Source organism: Pan paniscus, chromosome 18 (assembly GCF_029289425.2).
Source record: "Pan paniscus chromosome 18, NHGRI_mPanPan1-v2.0_pri, whole genome shotgun sequence".
NCBI classification, from domain to species: Eukaryota; Metazoa; Chordata; class Mammalia; order Primates; family Hominidae; genus Pan; species Pan paniscus.
The window spans coordinates 24,598,496-24,615,022 of NC_073267.2; the positions used below are offsets into that span (position 1 = coordinate 24,598,496).

Sequence of the window (16,527 nt, forward strand, 5' to 3'; positions counted from 1 at the left end):
TCTCACTCTGTCACCCAAGCTGGAGTGCAGTGGTGCAATCATAGCTCACTGCAGCCCCGACCTCCTGGGCTCAAGCAATCCTCCTACTGCAGCCTCCTGAGTAGCTGGGACTATAGGCACATGCCACCACATCCAGCTAAAATTTTTTATTTTTTAAGAGATGGGGTCTCGCTATGTTACTCAGGCTGGTCTCAAACTCCTGAGCTCAAGTGGTGCTGCCACTTTGGTCTCTCAAAGTGCAGAGATTACAGGAGTGAGCCACCACACCCACCCTATCAATGACTTCTGAGGATGGGCTAGCCCAGAGAGAGCAGAAAGAGGAAGCTGCAGGATTTGTTTCACTTAGAAGAGGCCTGGAACGAACTAACCCCCTCTGCACACTCCCCATATCAAGCCCAAATTAGCCAACCCCCATCTGCATCTGCACCCCTGGCTCTCCAAGCTCACATGTTCACTCTGCCTGCAGCATGAGTGAGCTCAAGGCTGACTCAGAAGTGACACCCAGGTGACTTCTGTAAGCACCTCAGCTGCCCCAAACCCTCATCTGAATAAACCCAGCCCCATTAATTGAGCTCATCGGGCCCTGGGTGTGATCAGCCCTTGGAACTGCCCTATCATCCTCGGCAGGACCTGTTCTAAATGGGTCATCAGAGTCCTTCTCAGGATTATGGAAAACTGGTCCGTGAGGCAGGTCAGAATCAGGCAGACTTTGTCAGAGCAGGGGTGGGGAGAAGGGAAGAAGAACAGGGGAGAAAGATTATCAAACGAAACTAACTTGTCCAGAATCATCAGTGAGTTGGTGCAAAGCTCAAAATCAAGATCAAGTCTAAGACTCTTTCTCCGCCCTCCATGTCTTCCTCTTCTTTCTTTCTCCCTCCCTCCTTCTCTCTCTCTCTCTGGTCCTCCTTCCTTCTTTCCATCCATTATTTGTTCCATAATAATTTACTCAGCATCTATAAACTGTCATGCACTGTACTAGGTTCTGGGATAGAGAACTGAACAACCCAAACACAGTATTTGCCCTAGTGGAGCTTATACTGTAGTGGAGGAATAAAGTCTTAATAAATATAATAACACTAATATAACTAACAATAGAGGCACAGTGGCTCATGCCTGAAATCTCAGCACTTTCAGAAGCCAAGGCATGAGGATTGCTTGAGGCCAGGAATTCGAGACCAGCCTGGGCAACAGAGCAAGTCCCCCTCTCTAAAAATATTTTATTTTAAATTAGCCAGGTGTGATGGCACACATTCATAGTCCCAGCAACTTAGGAGGCTGAAGTGGGAGGATTGCTTGAGCCCAGGAGTTCTAGGCTGCAGGGAACCATGATTGCACCACTGCACTCCAGCCTGGGCAACAGAGTGAGACCCTGTCTCTAAAATAATAACAATAATAGAGGGCATTTAATTATCTATATGTATGTCTGTGTGTGTTTATTATATTTAATAAACTCATTGAACCTTCCCAACAAATCCCATTTTACAAAGGAGAATGCTAAAACACAGAGAGGCTAAGACATTTGTCCAAGGTCAGGTAGCCAGTACCAGGATGGGGAATCTAAACTCAGGTAATTTGGCTAAACCCAGGGGTTTCTATTCTCAATTGCTATGCTCTGCTGCCTATGCCTAGAGCAAGTGGGAGAAAGGAGAGAGGAGAGAGTTAAGAGGAGGCTGGAACCATTTGATTTGTGAAAACTAAAGATGGTATATTGTGCTTCACGCAGGCAACTCCTTTATAACTATTTTGTGTTCTTGGGGGTCATCGAGGTAACAGTTATACCCTCCTTCCCCCCAGCACAGATTTGAGGACAATCAGTGGGCAGAGGCAGAGTGAGCTGGGTGGAGAAGGAGCCTGCCCATTAGGTAGACTCCTGGTTGGCAGTTATTTACTTGTCCTAACTGTGGCTGGTTTATGGGAGGCACCTGACAGTCACCACTCCAGAAATGCTGGTTGGGACAAACTTATCAACACACCCTGAGAGCAAGCAGACAGTGGTGGCAGAGGTGAAGCCACAAGAAGTCACACATGGGTCACTCATGAGCCTTTCCCCATTTGCCAGAGCCAGGGGTCACTTTGGATGGGTCAAGTCATGAAAGGCGTGGTCTCCTCTGCCAAGGAGTTGGGAAAGGTGGGCACGAGGCTGACACGTGTTGATGGAAAACAGCCTGGAGGAGCACCAGTGTTCTGCCAGGGCCGCCTCCCCTCTCCCTGACTTTTCCTCCCCACCTTGGCAGGTACAGCACCGTGCGCCACCTTCTAGCTGACTTGGAACAGGAGACCAGAGAGGCCCTGAAGTCCCTGTACGGCTTTCCAGAGTCCCGGAAGCGCCGAGAGGCGGAGTCCTGGAGCTCCATCTCAGAGGGAAAGCAGCCTAGATTCTCCCACCGGATCCCGCTGCTGATCTTTGATCAGGATGAGAAGGGCAAGGCCAGGGACTTCTTCACAGGGAGGAAGCGGAAAGTTGGCGGTAGCATCATTCACAAGGCTTCAAATGTCATGCACATCGAGTCCAAGCAAGTGGTGGGATTCCAACTGGTAAGATTTCACCTTCTCATTCTTTCACTGCTTAGGGGCATGGGATGGGCTGGGTCCAGGACTCTTCTCCTTGACCACTAGCCCCTGTGGTCCAACTGGAAGAAATATACCCAGCTGCGGTCAGACACAGTGACTCATGCCTGTAATCCCAGCGCTTTGGGAGGCCAAGGCGGGCGAATCACCTGGGGTCAGGAGTTCGAGACCAGCCTGGCCAACGTGGTAAAACCCATCTCCACTAAAATACAAAAATTAGCCGGGCATGGTGGCACATGCCTGTAATCTCAGCTACTTGGGAAGCTGAGGCAAGAGAATTGCTTGAACCCGGGAGGTGGAGGTTGCAGTGAGCCCAGATGGTGCCACTGCACTCCAGCCTGAGTGACAGAATGAGACTCTGTTAAAAAAAAAAAGGGGAGGGGGGGAGAGGTGGGGGGCAAACGGAGGGAGAGCATTAGGACAAATACCTAATGCATGCGGGGCTTAAAACCTAGGTGACTGGTTGATAGGTGCGGCAAACCACCATGGCACATGTGTACCTTTTTAACAAACCTGCATGTTCTGAACATGTATCCCAGCACTTAAAGTAAAATTATTTTAAAAAAAAAGAAAGAAAGAGAGAAAGAAAGAAAAGAAAGGAAAGAAAGGAAAGACACCCAGCTGGGATGATTCAGCTGCAAACAACTGAAACTGATTCAGGTAATTTTAAGTAGTGGGGAGCAGAGCGGGGGTAAATGTATTAGAAGGCAACCAGTAACTCATGGAGGCCTCTCAAAGGGCAGAAATTAGGGCAGATGCAGGGATCTGGGTAGCAAGAAATGATGAAAAGTCATTTCAGATATTGCTGCTGGAGTAAAGAAGCATCAAATATGTTCAGTTTTTGTTGGTGTTGTTAATGCTTAAGAGTCAAATTCCATCTGGGGACTATCTGGTTGGTCAAGCTTGGGTCACCTAATCACCCTTTGGCTAATGGATGGTGGAGTATCTTCATGGACAATCTCACCAGGCTGTATCCAGAGGGGGAAAGGAAATTCTTCCAAAGCAAAATTGAGGTGCAGGCACCCAAAAGAAAAAGACGGACAACAAACAGCAGAAACATCAATATTCGTGCAGTACTTGCCTTCATGAGGTGCTTGGCCTGACTTCATTTTCCCTTTTGGTCCCATTTGAGGGGATTTTTTTTTTTTTTTTTTTTTTTTTTTTTTTTTTTTTTTTGAGACAGAGTCTCATTCTGTCACCCAGGCTGGAGTGCAGTGGTGTGATCTTGGCTCACTGCAACTTCTACCTCCCGGGTTCAAGTGATTCTCCTGCCTCAGCCTCCTGAGTAGCTGGGATTACAGGCATGCACCACCATGCTTGGCTAAGTTTTTGTATTTTTAGTAAAGACTGGGTTTCACCATGTTGGTCAGGCTGGTCTCGAACTCTTGACCTCAGGTGGTCCCCCTACCTCGGCCTCCCAAATTGCTGAGATTACAGGCGTGAGCCACCGCACCCGGCCTGAGGGGCTCTTGAGAAATGCCATTCACTGAAAATGAATTCTAGTACCTTCCTGGGCAAACTCTATCACCACTCTCCCTCTCCATGCCCCAGCCACCTCTGGAGGACAGGGGCTATGTCCATACCTTATAGGCTTGATTGCCAATTGTGTGACCTTGTAGCTATAGTCCCAAATCCTGAAAAATGGACCTTCTTCTAAATCATTGAGATTTCAAAGTCTTCTTGGGTCCTTTCATGGGATATCTGCAAGGCTCTTCTTGATACCAAAATCAACTCTTTATATATATGTTTGTTGGTTTGTTTTAGAAACAAGATTTCACTCTGTCACCCAGGTGGGAGTGGTGCAATCATAGCTCACTGCAGCCTAGAACTCCTGGGCTCAAACAATTTTCCCACCTCAGCCTCCCAAGTAGCTTGGACTACAAGAATGCATCACCACACCTGGATAATTTTTCTATTTTTTGTGGAGATGGGGTTTAGCCGTGTTGCCCAGGCTGGTCTCGAATTCCTGGCCTCAATCAGTCTTCCCACTACAACCTTCCAAAGCATTAGGATTACAGGCATGAGCCACTGCAACCAGCCAAAATCAGTTGACATCTGTCCATTTAGAAAAGTTTCCAAGCTTTGTGTGATGAGAACATTTGGAATGTATAACGACTTCTCTATAAAGTTCTCATTGTATATTTCAAACATGGGTCCTCCCAGCTACCACACATGGTTGGGAAGGATGGTGTTTCAGTCAACATTTTGTGGGTGAGATAATGGGCACAGAATACCTTGCCTGAGATCCTGCAGAGAAGTAGTCTCTCCTCCTCCTGCAGAGTCTGGGCTGGAATCCAGATGTCTTGACTGTTGATATGATAGGAAATGGGAAAGGTTGTTAGGAACGTAGTAGCATCAATTGGATGAAACCTAGGTGCTTAGGGACCCTGAAGAAGCTGGTTTTGCTTCTTCCTTGGTGGGCAAGTAGTGCAGAGTTGCAGGAGTAGGACTCTGTGTCCTTTCTCACTCAGCCCCTTTTTGGTCCTTGAGGCTTGAGGATGATCACTCCCAATCCCTAGAAGTGAGAGGAAACCCATCCTTGCCCCAGATATCCAACCTGTTCCCCTGAGTATCTGGCCTGGAGTCTCAGTCACTCATTCTTACGGTCCTTCTGAAGAGTAGCGATAGGACCGATGGCTTCAGCCTCGCATCTCCTCTTATTCACAGTGCTCAAATGACACCTCCGACTGTGCCACCTACACCTTCAGCTCGGGAATCAATGCCATTCAGGAGTGGTATAAGCTACACTACATGAACATCATGGCACAGGTGCCTCTGGAGAAGAAAATCAACATGAGCTATTCTGCTGAGGAGCTGCTGGTGACCTGCTTCTTTGATGGAGTGTCCTGTGATGCCAGGTCAGGAGAGAATGCTGCTCTCTCAGCCTCTAAGGACTGGCAGCTCTGAGTACCAGGCCCCTTGCAGGAACCTACAGCCTTGATGATAGGTCTTGGGAGCAAAAGGTGGTCTTCTCACTGATGCTGCCTTTTGGAAACTGCTTACATGGGAGCTGTGTTCTAGAGTCAGTGAGTGAGGTGTACATGACATAAAATCAAAATATCCTTAAACTCATTAAACTACTCATTAAAAACAAGGTAGTTGGCCAGGCGTGGTGGTTCACGCCTCTAAATCCCAGCACTTTGGGAGGCTGGGGTGAGTGGATCACTTGAGGCTAGGAGTTCAAGACCAGCCTGGCCAACATAGCGAGACCTTGTCTCTACTAAAAATACAAAACTTAGCCAGGCGTGGTGGTGCATGCCTGTAGTCCCAGCTATTCAGGAGACTGAGGCAGAAGAATTGCTTGAACCCGGGAGGCGGAGGTTGCAATAAGCCAAGATTGCACTACTGCACTCAAGCCTGGGCTGCAGAGTGAGACTCTTGTCTCAAAAAAAAAAAAAAAAAAAAAAAACCCAACCCACAAGGTATTAGATTGGCACAAAAGTAATTGCTGTTTTTGTCATATGGTGTGCATATAACCTAACCTTGTATATTACGATCATGCATACTGATGACTAAGAACCATCGTTCTAAGGAAGGAAGGAAGAGATGGAGGGAGGAATGGGAGGAGAAAGGCCCATGTTCAAATATGTGAGATTTCAAACCTTTCACCTTTGTGATAACACTCAGATCCCTTAAAGTGACTGAGCAGTGGGTGAGACATTCTAAAGTGTTCCTGGGCTGGGCACAGTGGCTCACGCTTGTAATGCCAGCACTTTGGGAGGCTGAGGAAGATGATTGCTTGAACTCAGGAGTTTGAGACCAGCCTGGGCAATGTGGCAAAACCTCCTTTCTACAAAAAAAATTCAAAAACTTATCTGGGCATAATGGCACACACCTGTAGTCCCAGCTATTCAGGAGGCTGAGGTGGGAAGATCACTTGAGTCTGGGAGGTTGAGGCTGCAGTGAGCCATAATTGCGCCACTGCACTTCGGCCTGGGCAAAAGAGCAAGACCCTATCTCAGAAATAAAAATACAATACAATACAATACAATAAAACGCTAAGCCTCTTTCACTTATCTGTATATGTTAGCAGACAGATTGGTTCTTGTGAAAAGTAAATAATTGGAATCGTGTCTCCCTAAGAGTTGGGTTCCAAAGTCATGTAAGGGCACAGATGATGTGATTCTTTCCTTGGGGATTATTTTCTAGGACTGAGAATTTTAATGGAAAATGTCAAGTGTTGGCTGAGAAATTCAAAAGTGGAGGAATTTGGGGACAGACATGGCACAAGGAATGTCAAGTCAGGATAGAGATGAAGGTGAGAGGATTCCGAGAGAAAACAGAAGGCACAGAGTCTAGTTCTATGTCCATGTGTGTCAACCAGGATGAGGGGCCTTGTTTGTCATTTGATCAGGAGCAAGATGGGGAAAATGAGTCACGTCTCTCACACATTCTCCCCAAAGAGAGTTGGCTCCATTAGCACTGCCCTGCCCAACTTCAGCTAAGATGCATGGGGGAGATCCCTTTCTGACCCATTTTCTTCCTCCATAGGAATTTCACGCTTTTCCACCACCCGATGCATGGGAATTGCTATACTTTCAACAACAGAGAAAATGAGACCATTCTCAGCACCTCCATGGGGGGCAGCGAATATGGTAAGGAAACCTGTGCCAAGGAGATCTTGAGGCCCTCCAATAGTGGACATGGGGGCAGCAGGACAGTGGGGATGCGGGAGCCCTCCGGAAAAGCAGGATCTCTCCCACTTGGCCAGAAACCAGGGATGCCCCTTTTTCTATCAGTGTTTCCATCAGTGTTCATGCTGGTTCCTTCCTTCCAAGTTAGTGTTTGTTTTCCTTTTTGACTTTTCTTCCATCTTTGAGAGAGCGACAGGGACATCACTGGGGTTCCTTCTGCTAGGGAACTACTCTGGTTTAAACTCATAGCTAGGGTGAGTAATGCAGGACAGGTGGTTTCCAAAGGGAGTTGAGCCCAGATATGCTGAACAGATTAGGGAAGTAGACGCACATTTATCTTAGTTCAGGTGACAGATTCTGGACGGAGCCAAAACCCAGCTTGGCCACTCACTGTGTGACCTTGGGCAAGTTACTGCGCTTCGTCTATAAAGCGGGACTAATAATAGTATCTCCCATGTGAGATTACTGACAGGACTTAAGATACAGACTTAGAATAAGACCTGCTCTGCACTCTGTTAGTCTGCTTGGACCGCCATAACAAAATACCAGAGACTGGGTGCCTTGGACAGTAGACATTTATTTATCACAGTTTTGGAGACTAGAAAGTCTAAGATCAAGGCACAGGCAGACTCGGTTCTGGTGAGGCTTCTCTCTTTGGGTTGCAGAAGGCTGGCTGTCTTCTCTCCATGTCCTCAGATGGCCTTTCCTCTGTGGTGTGTCAACAGAGAGAGGCCTGTGATGTCTCTTCCTCTTCTGATCAGGACATCAATCCTATCAAATGAGAGCCCCCTGCTTGTGACTTCCTTTCACTTTAATTAAAGTCCTATCTCAAAATAATATCCCTTTGGGGGTTAGGGCTTCAACATATGAATTTGAGGCAGAAAACAATTCAGCCATAACACATACCAAGCACACAATAAGTGCTAGTTGCTATTGTTATTACTGTTATTATTACCGTTACTAGCATTGCTACCAGTCTACCACCATTGCTGCTGCTGCTACTACCCTCAAAATAATACCACTGCAATTTCCAGCACTACTATTCCACTATGATTACATTTGTAGGGAAGGTAGGAACTGAACAGATTGGCCTGGCTTATGCCCAAAAGGAATTCTTGAAAGGTCCCATGCAAATTGAAAATGATGTGATATGTAGATATACTCCCACCAGGACAAGGAAGGGCCTGTCATAAAGGAAATCCACACTTGGAATCCTGGCCTTTGTCCCTGTGTAGTCTGTGCTCTTACTAAGTCTGCAAGAAATCATAATTCAGTGCACATACTTCATGGGGAAGGAGTAATCTGGAAACTGAAAGTGAAAAGTTGCAGAGTACTGGCTCTGCTATGGAGGGGCTGTGTGACCTCAAGCAATTCACTTCCCCTCTCTGGGCTTTGTTTGTAATTGTTTACAACTTATTTACAAATTGTTTGCAATTGTTTACACATTGTTTGCAATTGTTTACAAATCGTTTGCAATTGTTTACCAATTCTTGGCAATTGTTTACCAATTCTTTGCAATTGTTTACAAATTGCCCTTGTTTACAAATTGAATGTCAGAATAACTCTCAAAATTCTCTTCTTTCCATCCATATAGACCCTGCTGATTCACTCATCCACTTACCAAGCATGGAGTTTCTCCTGTTTGCCAGGCCATCTTCTACACACCAGGGACACAGCAGTGAAAAGATAGATGTCTTCTCTGCTGTTAGGAAACTTACATTTTCGTGGGGAGAGAGAGATGAAAAATGAGTACACAACTACACAGACATGATCTAGTTACAAATCCTAAAGACTGCTATTCAGGGAAGAAAGAGGCAGAGTAGGAAGACAGAGTGGCTGGGGTCGGGATGAGGGGGTTAGTTTGGATAAGAAGGCCCAGAAAGATCTCTAAGAGGAGGGCTATTTAAGGAGCAAAAGATTCATGTTAAGGTCTACACAAGAACATTCCAGGGACTAGCAAGGGCAAAGGCCCTGGGAAGGATGTGAATCAGATGTGTTCTAGAAACAGAAATAAGACCAATGTGCTTGGAGCTTATTGAGGTGGGGACACAGTGGGAGGAGATGAGGAGGGAGAAGTAGGCAGGGGCTGTATCATCATCACCTTGATAGATGCAGCCAGGTTTATTCTGTGGCATTCCCATATATCCAGTGAGATGCCACTGAAGAGTTTCAGGTTTCAGGGAGTGACCTGGCCTGAGGTCCAATTTTCAAAGGACCTCAGCCCATACATGAATGAGCAGGGTCTCTACGGATGGAAAGAAGAGAATTTTGAGAGTTATACTGACATTCAATTTGTAAACAAGGGCAATTGGTAAACAATTGCAAATGATTTGTAAACAATTGCAAACAATTTGTAAATAAGCCCAGAGAGGGGAAGTGAATTGCTGGAGGTCACAGCCCATCCATAGCAGAGCCAGGACTCTGCAACTTTTCACTCTTAGTTCCCATGTGCACTGATACTGTGTTTACTCTGGTGCTGTGTCAGCATAGACTGCAGGGGGCAAGAGCAGGAGTGGGAGGAGAAGTTGGGCCAGTGATCAGAAACACCATTAGTGATTCATCTCTTCTCTGAGTGCCCACCCTGAGGGGTTAAGCAGCCGGAGCAATGCATGTTCTTTTGAATGTTCCGAGCTCCCCATCTCAAAGGACCACATGGAGATTCATGTCTCAGGCAGAGTGGCAATTTCCTTACACTTGGCAAAAACGTATGCTTGGCAAGAACTGTGACAGTGATACTGTGTTTGAACCCCTGTTTTGGGCTAAGCTGTGGGGGCACAGCAGAGAGCAAGTCAGGCATGCATTCCAATCTCACGGAGCTTCCAGTCTAGCCTTCGTCCACCTATCACTTGCTAGAAATACCTGGTCTTGGGTTTGAAGCTCCTGAAGCAGTGGGAGAGGTGGTTTACCCCCAGGAAATGTTTTCCTAGCCTTGGATCACAGCAGGTCGTCTTATCCTCCCAGGGCTGCAAGTCATTTTGTACATAAACGAAGAGGAATACAACCCATTCCTCGTGTCCTCCACTGGAGCTAAGGTGATCATCCATCGGCAGGATGAGTATCCCTTCGTCGAAGATGTGGGAACAGAGATTGAGACAGCAATGGTCACCTCTATAGGAATGCACCTGGTAAGAGAATATTCTAATTTCCATAGGCTTGGAGAGAACAGATCTTTTTTTTTTCAAGGATAACCAATGGGGTGCAGCTTATGGAAAAGGGTGTTTGTTTCAAAAGGGAACATGGTCCCAGATTTTCCCATGGCTATCCCATTCATTTCAGGAGTTACATTAAAGGTTGTGTTTGTATCTTCTGGCCGGCTGCAGTGGCTCACACCTGTAATCCTAGCACTTCAGGAGACCGAGGTGAGATCAAGAGTTTGAGACCAGCCTAGCCAACTTGGTGAAACCTGTCTCTACTAAAAATACAAAAAATTAGCTGGGTATGGTAGTGTGTGCCTGTAATCCCAGTTACTAGAGAGGCTGAGGCAAGAGAATAGCTTGAACCCAGGAGGAGGAGGTTGCAGTGAGCCGAGATCACGCCACTGCACTCCAGCCGAGCAACAGAGCAAGACTCCATCTCAAAAAAAAAAAAAAAAAAAAAAAAAAGGTTGTATTTGTATGGATTAATAGGACAGGGTGCCATTTGGGGAAAGAATTTCAAGACACCAGCATTTATGGAATCTATGCTGGAAGCAAGGCATTAGGACACTAACTATATATTTGTCAGTAACACAAACAGATAAGATTACCATCTATCTTTCTGGGCTGCTTAGAGGCCTATGAGGCATGTCAATAACTGTATTAAAGCCTAGTGGAAAGTCACTCAGCTATCCAAAGTCTATTTAGCCCATTACACTTCTGTCAATTTTACCTCATTTACCAAGAACCCCTTCTCCCTCCAAATTTGACCTTTGTGGACCTCATCGGGCACTGAGAACACGCAAACCTATCAACAGAAGCACAAGTAAGCTGCAGACTCCAATCCCCGAGTCAGCCTTGCCCAATGGGAGCTGAATGGCAAGATGAAGAGTGGACTCTGATGGCCTTGGTCACTCCACTGCTTATGGAGTTTTCTTGTTTGCAGGCCTGGGGTCTTTTTATTCCAGCATCTATCTGCCTCTCCCTTTCTCTCTTTCATAGAATGACTGTTAAGAACTTATTTAGACCGGGCACAGTGGCTCATGCCTATAATCCCAGCACTTTGGGAGGCCAAGGCGGGTGGATCACTTGAGCCCAGAAGTTTGAGACCAGCCTGGGCAACATAGCAAAACCCCATCTCTACCAAAAATGAAATACAAAAAATCACCAGGCATGGTGGCACAGGCCTGTAGTCCCAGCTACTCAGGAGGCTGAGGTAGGAGGATCACCTGACCTCAGGGAGGTCGAGGCTTCAGTGAGCCATGATTGTACCATTGCACTCCAGTCTCGGTGACAGAGTAAGACTCTGTCTCAAAAACAAACAAACAAACAAACAAAAACTGATTTAAAGGAGTTAGGTGCAGTGCATGGACTTGTAGTCCCAGCCACTCAGGAGGCTGAAGTGGGACGATCACTTGAGCTCAGGAGTTCAAGACCAGCCTGGGCAACATAGCAAGACCCCATCTCTACAAAAAATATAAAATTAGCCAGGCATGCTGGGACACACCTGTAGTCCCAGCTTTGCAGGAGGCTGAGTGGGGAGGAGTGCTTGAGCCCAGGAGTTCAAGACCCAGCTTGGGCAACATAGTGAGACCCTGCTTCTATTTTTTTTTTTTTTAAGAACTTATTTAAAGAGAGTGTCCACACCAACCATACCAAGGAGTGTACCAAGCAGAGTGTATCTCTCTTCCACTCCTGACATCCAGACCTCTCCTTCCTCTCCAGAGGGACCACCACTGTTGCTACTGTGTCTTGGCAGGGATATTCTAGTCATTCAAGCAAGTGCATATAGGTATAAGCATTTCTCCTTTTATGCAAATACAAAACATTTCTCACTTAATGCTATAGCTGGGAAATGGTTCCATATCAAAACATATAGATCTGCATCATTCTTTTAAAAGATTCATAGTCTTCCATTGCGTGAATAAGTTATTGATGCAACCCCCCATTGATAGACATTAGGTCATTTCAGGCACAACTAAAAGCAATGGTGCAATGTGACGTGTATTTGCCCAGTTACTTCCTAGAAGTTTGTCAAACAGGACATGTGTTTGCCAGATTGTCCCCCAGTGAGGATATAGCAATTGAGAACCACACCAGCAATATGAGAGTAGCTATTTCCCCACACTCTAACCAACATAATGTATTAATGTTTAATCTTTGCTAATCTGTCAAGAGAAAAATGGTATCTGTTATCATTTTAATTTGCATTCTTTCATAATGATGTTTTTCTTTTCTTTTCTTTTCTTTTCTTTTTTTTTGAGACAGAGTCTCACTCTGTCACCCAGGCTAGAGTGCAGTGGCATGATCTTGGCTTACTGCAAGCTCCACATCCCAGGTTCATGCCACTCTCCTGCCTCAGCCTCCCGAGTAGCTGAGACTACAGGCGCCCGCCACCACGCCTGGCTGATTTTTTGTATTTTTAGTAGAGACAGGGTTTCACTGTGTTAGCCAGGATGGTCTGGATCTCCTGACCTTGTGATCCGCCCGCCTCAGCCTCCCGAAGTGCTGGGATTACAGGCGTGAGCCACAGCGCCTGGCCCATAATGACGTTTTTCTTTACCTGTTTGGGGGTGGGGAGAAAGAAACAAAATCTCCTTGTGGACTATACATTTGTTCATGCCTTTATTTAAATCCAACCTTAATATCCCCAATTAAACTTCCTAGCTTTTATCCTTCACAAACATATCCTCCAGAGAAGTGGTTTCCAAACCTGGTTGATTATCAGACTCAAAGCCACTGAATCAGAATCTCTAGAAGATGAGCCCAAGGATCTATATTTTTACCAAGTTGTAGTGGTTATTCTAAGAGGCAGCACACTTGGGAGTCTTGGCTTGACCTTTTTTTAATGTTTAAATTTAAAAAATTTTTAGAGTCAGGGTCTTGCTCTGTCACCCAGGCTGGAGTGCAGTGACACAATCATAGCTCACTGGAGCCTTGAACTCCTGAGAGCCTTGGCTTTAGAAGCTTGAGCAATGCAAAATTAGAGGAAAAGCTAATTGTGTCTTCCCAAGTAAAAGTGAAGCTAGAATGACACAAAGTTCTAGCTATAGCTTTGCATTGGGTTAGATAAAAAGATGGTGGGCAATTAGGGCTTGGATATCCATCTGTCGTTTATCCATTCAATTGACATTTTCTGAGCACCTTCTATGTGCTAGACATGGGGCACCTCAGTGTGGAGGATACCGTCCCTGTCCTGAGAGAGTCTAGAGTCCAGCAGAGAGGATTGAGTAATAAACCAGAAATAATACAAATGATTCATTATAATTGCCATAAGTGCTATGAAGAAGAAATGTAAGACCATATGAGTGCATATTATGACACGACTGACCTGGGGCTCATTTTCAATGGGGAAGATGAGGTTCAAGGAAGGCTTTCCTGAGGAGGTGCTATTTAAGCTGAGACAGCGAGATGATGAACCGGAATGGAAGTATGACAGATGAAATCTGGGGCTTCACTGCCTCATGGTGCCCCATGAAAAGGACAACACTGGACAAGGGAAACCATCAAAATGGTCTTTCTGGGCCCCCAGATGCTCTCAGGAGGCATGTTACTTAGGGGCTTTGTTCCAGCATGGGAGGGAAGTAATGTGTATCAGCTTGAGCTGTGTGAATGAAAAAGGAAAAACTATCTCGAACCCCCAATCTGCTCAAACTGTGACTTGAAAAGACTTTTTTAAGAGATAGCCACTTAAGCAGCTGGGCAACTCATTCTTTTGTTCACTGGCAGATGGCAAAACCTCAGAGCACAATGGTGAGCATTTTGGTCAGACATGTCCCACACACTTTTATCTGCACCCTGAAGTAGGATCCAGGATTTGCAGCGCATCCTTCCCTTATCCTTTCGCCCTCTTCCCCCTTTTCAAACTGGTGTAAGTTACTAGAGCTTGCAAAAGTATAAGAACTAAGGAATTCTGCTCTCTTGTTTTCTTGCTCTGAGCTTGGAAATACCCACCACATTGTTAAGCAAATGTTCTCTTTACCAGTGGTGGGTAAACAAAGACATGAGTGAGTTTTCTGCTACACCTAATTTAAGATGTAGAAAATCAAAGCCACAGAGCAGGGTCAGTCAGCTCTAGGTCTGATTTATGAGCATTTAGAACAACAACAACAAAAAAAACAGGGTTTATGAAGAGGTCAGCAGAGTGTCACTAAGAAAAACTCCAACCAAACTAGACTTCCTTCCTTTCTTCTTTTCTGATTTTATTTATGCATTGATTGATTAATAGGTGTGTGAAGCTGGTAGGCTCAGTCAGGCTGGCCAGGCAGTTGGTAAACAAAACTTCCTTTATTCACTGAGAGATTATGTGTCCAAAGTACTGAATATTAAAAGGTGAACCCAACAGAGCTCCTACCTTCAAAGTTCCTAACTTTCAGAGGGGAAGACAAAAGTTTGTTTGCTTTTTTAAAGACAAGGTCTTGCTCTGTCATCCAGCTGGAGTGCAGTGGTGTGATGACAGCTCGCAGATCACAGCAACCTCAACCACCTGGGGTCATGGGATTCTCCTGCCTCAGCCTTCCAAGTAGCTGGGACCATAGGCACATGCCACCATATCTGGCTAATTTTTACATTTTTGTAGAGATGGGGGTCTCGCTATGTTGCTCAGACTGGTCTCAAACCCCTGGCCTCAAACAGTCCTCCCATCTTGGCTCCCAAAGTGCTGGGATTATAGATGTGAGCCACCACAACTGACCAAAGACAAAAGTAAGCACAACTTTGCAATACAGTTTCCATCTCTGTGGAAACAGACCTTTTCTGCCTGGTTCCAAAGCTTACTTCTTAGAACATAACAGATCCTCAGTAAATATTGATAGATGACAGATGGATGGGTGGGTGGGTAGATGGATAGGTGGGTGGGCGGGTGGATGGATGGATGGATGGATGGACGGATGGATGGAGAGGTGAGTGGGTAGATGGGTAGGTGGATGGCTGGCTGGCTGGCTGAATGGATAGATAGGTGAGTGGGTGCGTGGGTAGGTGCATGGATGGATGGATGCCCAGACAGAAGCTACTGGAGAAGGCTTTCTAAATAATGGATTTAGAAGGACAAGTGCAGGCAAATAGTCAAGAAGAGCCAGTCCAGACAAAGAATGTAGCAATTACAGAGGAGTCACAAAAAGGAGTTTATTTAAGCTGTGTAGAGAAACTTTTCAAAAAATCATTTTAGTGGAAGTACAATCAGTACACTGGAGACAGCACATTTGTAGTAATTCTAGAGAGAAATGATGTGGACCTCAGCTGAGGCAATGGCTGTGGAGATGAGCAGAGGAAATAGATTTCAGGGATATTATAGCACAGAAGCAACAGGACTTGACAGCCAATGTTAGCAAGAAGGGCCAGGGGAAGTTAGATTGATATTTAGGTCCTGGCTTGGGCAGGGAGATGGAGGAATGCCAGGCTCAGAATTAGAGAATCCAAGGGCAGGGTATGTTTTTGGGAGAAGATGACCACTTCGATTTGGGACAGACCCAATTTGTTATGCCTTTGAGAAGTCAAGGTGAAAAGAAAGCATTCATTAGATGCTATGGACCTGGAGCTCAGGAGAAAACCTTGGGGGGTAATTGTAGACATGGAAATAAATGCCATCACCCAAGACCTGAGACAGAACCCTAAACATGCAAATGTTTAAGGGCTGAGCAGAAAGTAAAAGGAGAAAGAGAGGCAGATAAGTAGGAACAGAAGCCAGAAAGAGTTGGCATCAGATAAATCAAGGAAGAGAATTTTACAGAAGGTGTGACCAAAAGAAGCAAGTACAGTCGAGAGGTCAGGCAAGGTAGAAGGCAAAAGTATTCTCTGGTTTTGGCAGCCAAGAGGTCACCAGTGTTCTATGCCAGAGTTGTTTTCAGTGGAAGGAGTGGAACAGAAACCGAAGTGCAGTGGGTCGAATGGTGAATGGAAAATGAGGAAGTGGACGTGGGTGGACCACTCACCCAGTGGGGTTGGGGACCAGGCCCTGGAGAATGGGGAGACTCCATGTCATTACAAATCCTGTTGTACCTTTTGATTCTAAAGCACATAGCCAGACTTCATTTCACAAGTTCAGTCTATGCCAAACAGGGATTAAGCGCTCTGATGGGTTGGGCACGGTGGCTCACACCTGTAATCCCAGCACTTTGGGAGGCCGAGGCGGGCAGATCACGAGGTCAGGAGATTGAGACCATCCTGGCTAACACAGTGAAACCCTGTCTCTA

At 45.9% G+C, this 16,527-nt stretch overlaps 1 protein-coding gene across 3 annotated transcripts in view; it reads left to right on the forward strand.

The window, feature by feature from the left end:
- SCNN1G (sodium channel epithelial 1 subunit gamma) overlaps window positions 1-16,527 on the forward strand; it is a 40,611-nt gene that overhangs the window by 10,849 nt on the left and 13,235 nt on the right. For all 3 annotated transcript variants that reach the window (XM_034939861.3, XM_003813715.6, XM_034939862.3), the window contains exons 3-6: window positions 2,235-2,535; window positions 5,236-5,426; window positions 7,060-7,163; window positions 10,164-10,327. In XM_034939861.3, coding sequence (XP_034795752.1) covers window positions 2,235-2,535; window positions 5,236-5,426; window positions 7,060-7,163; window positions 10,164-10,327 — 760 coding nt within the window. The remainder of the gene's footprint in view (window positions 1-2,234; window positions 2,536-5,235; window positions 5,427-7,059; window positions 7,164-10,163; window positions 10,328-16,527) is intronic.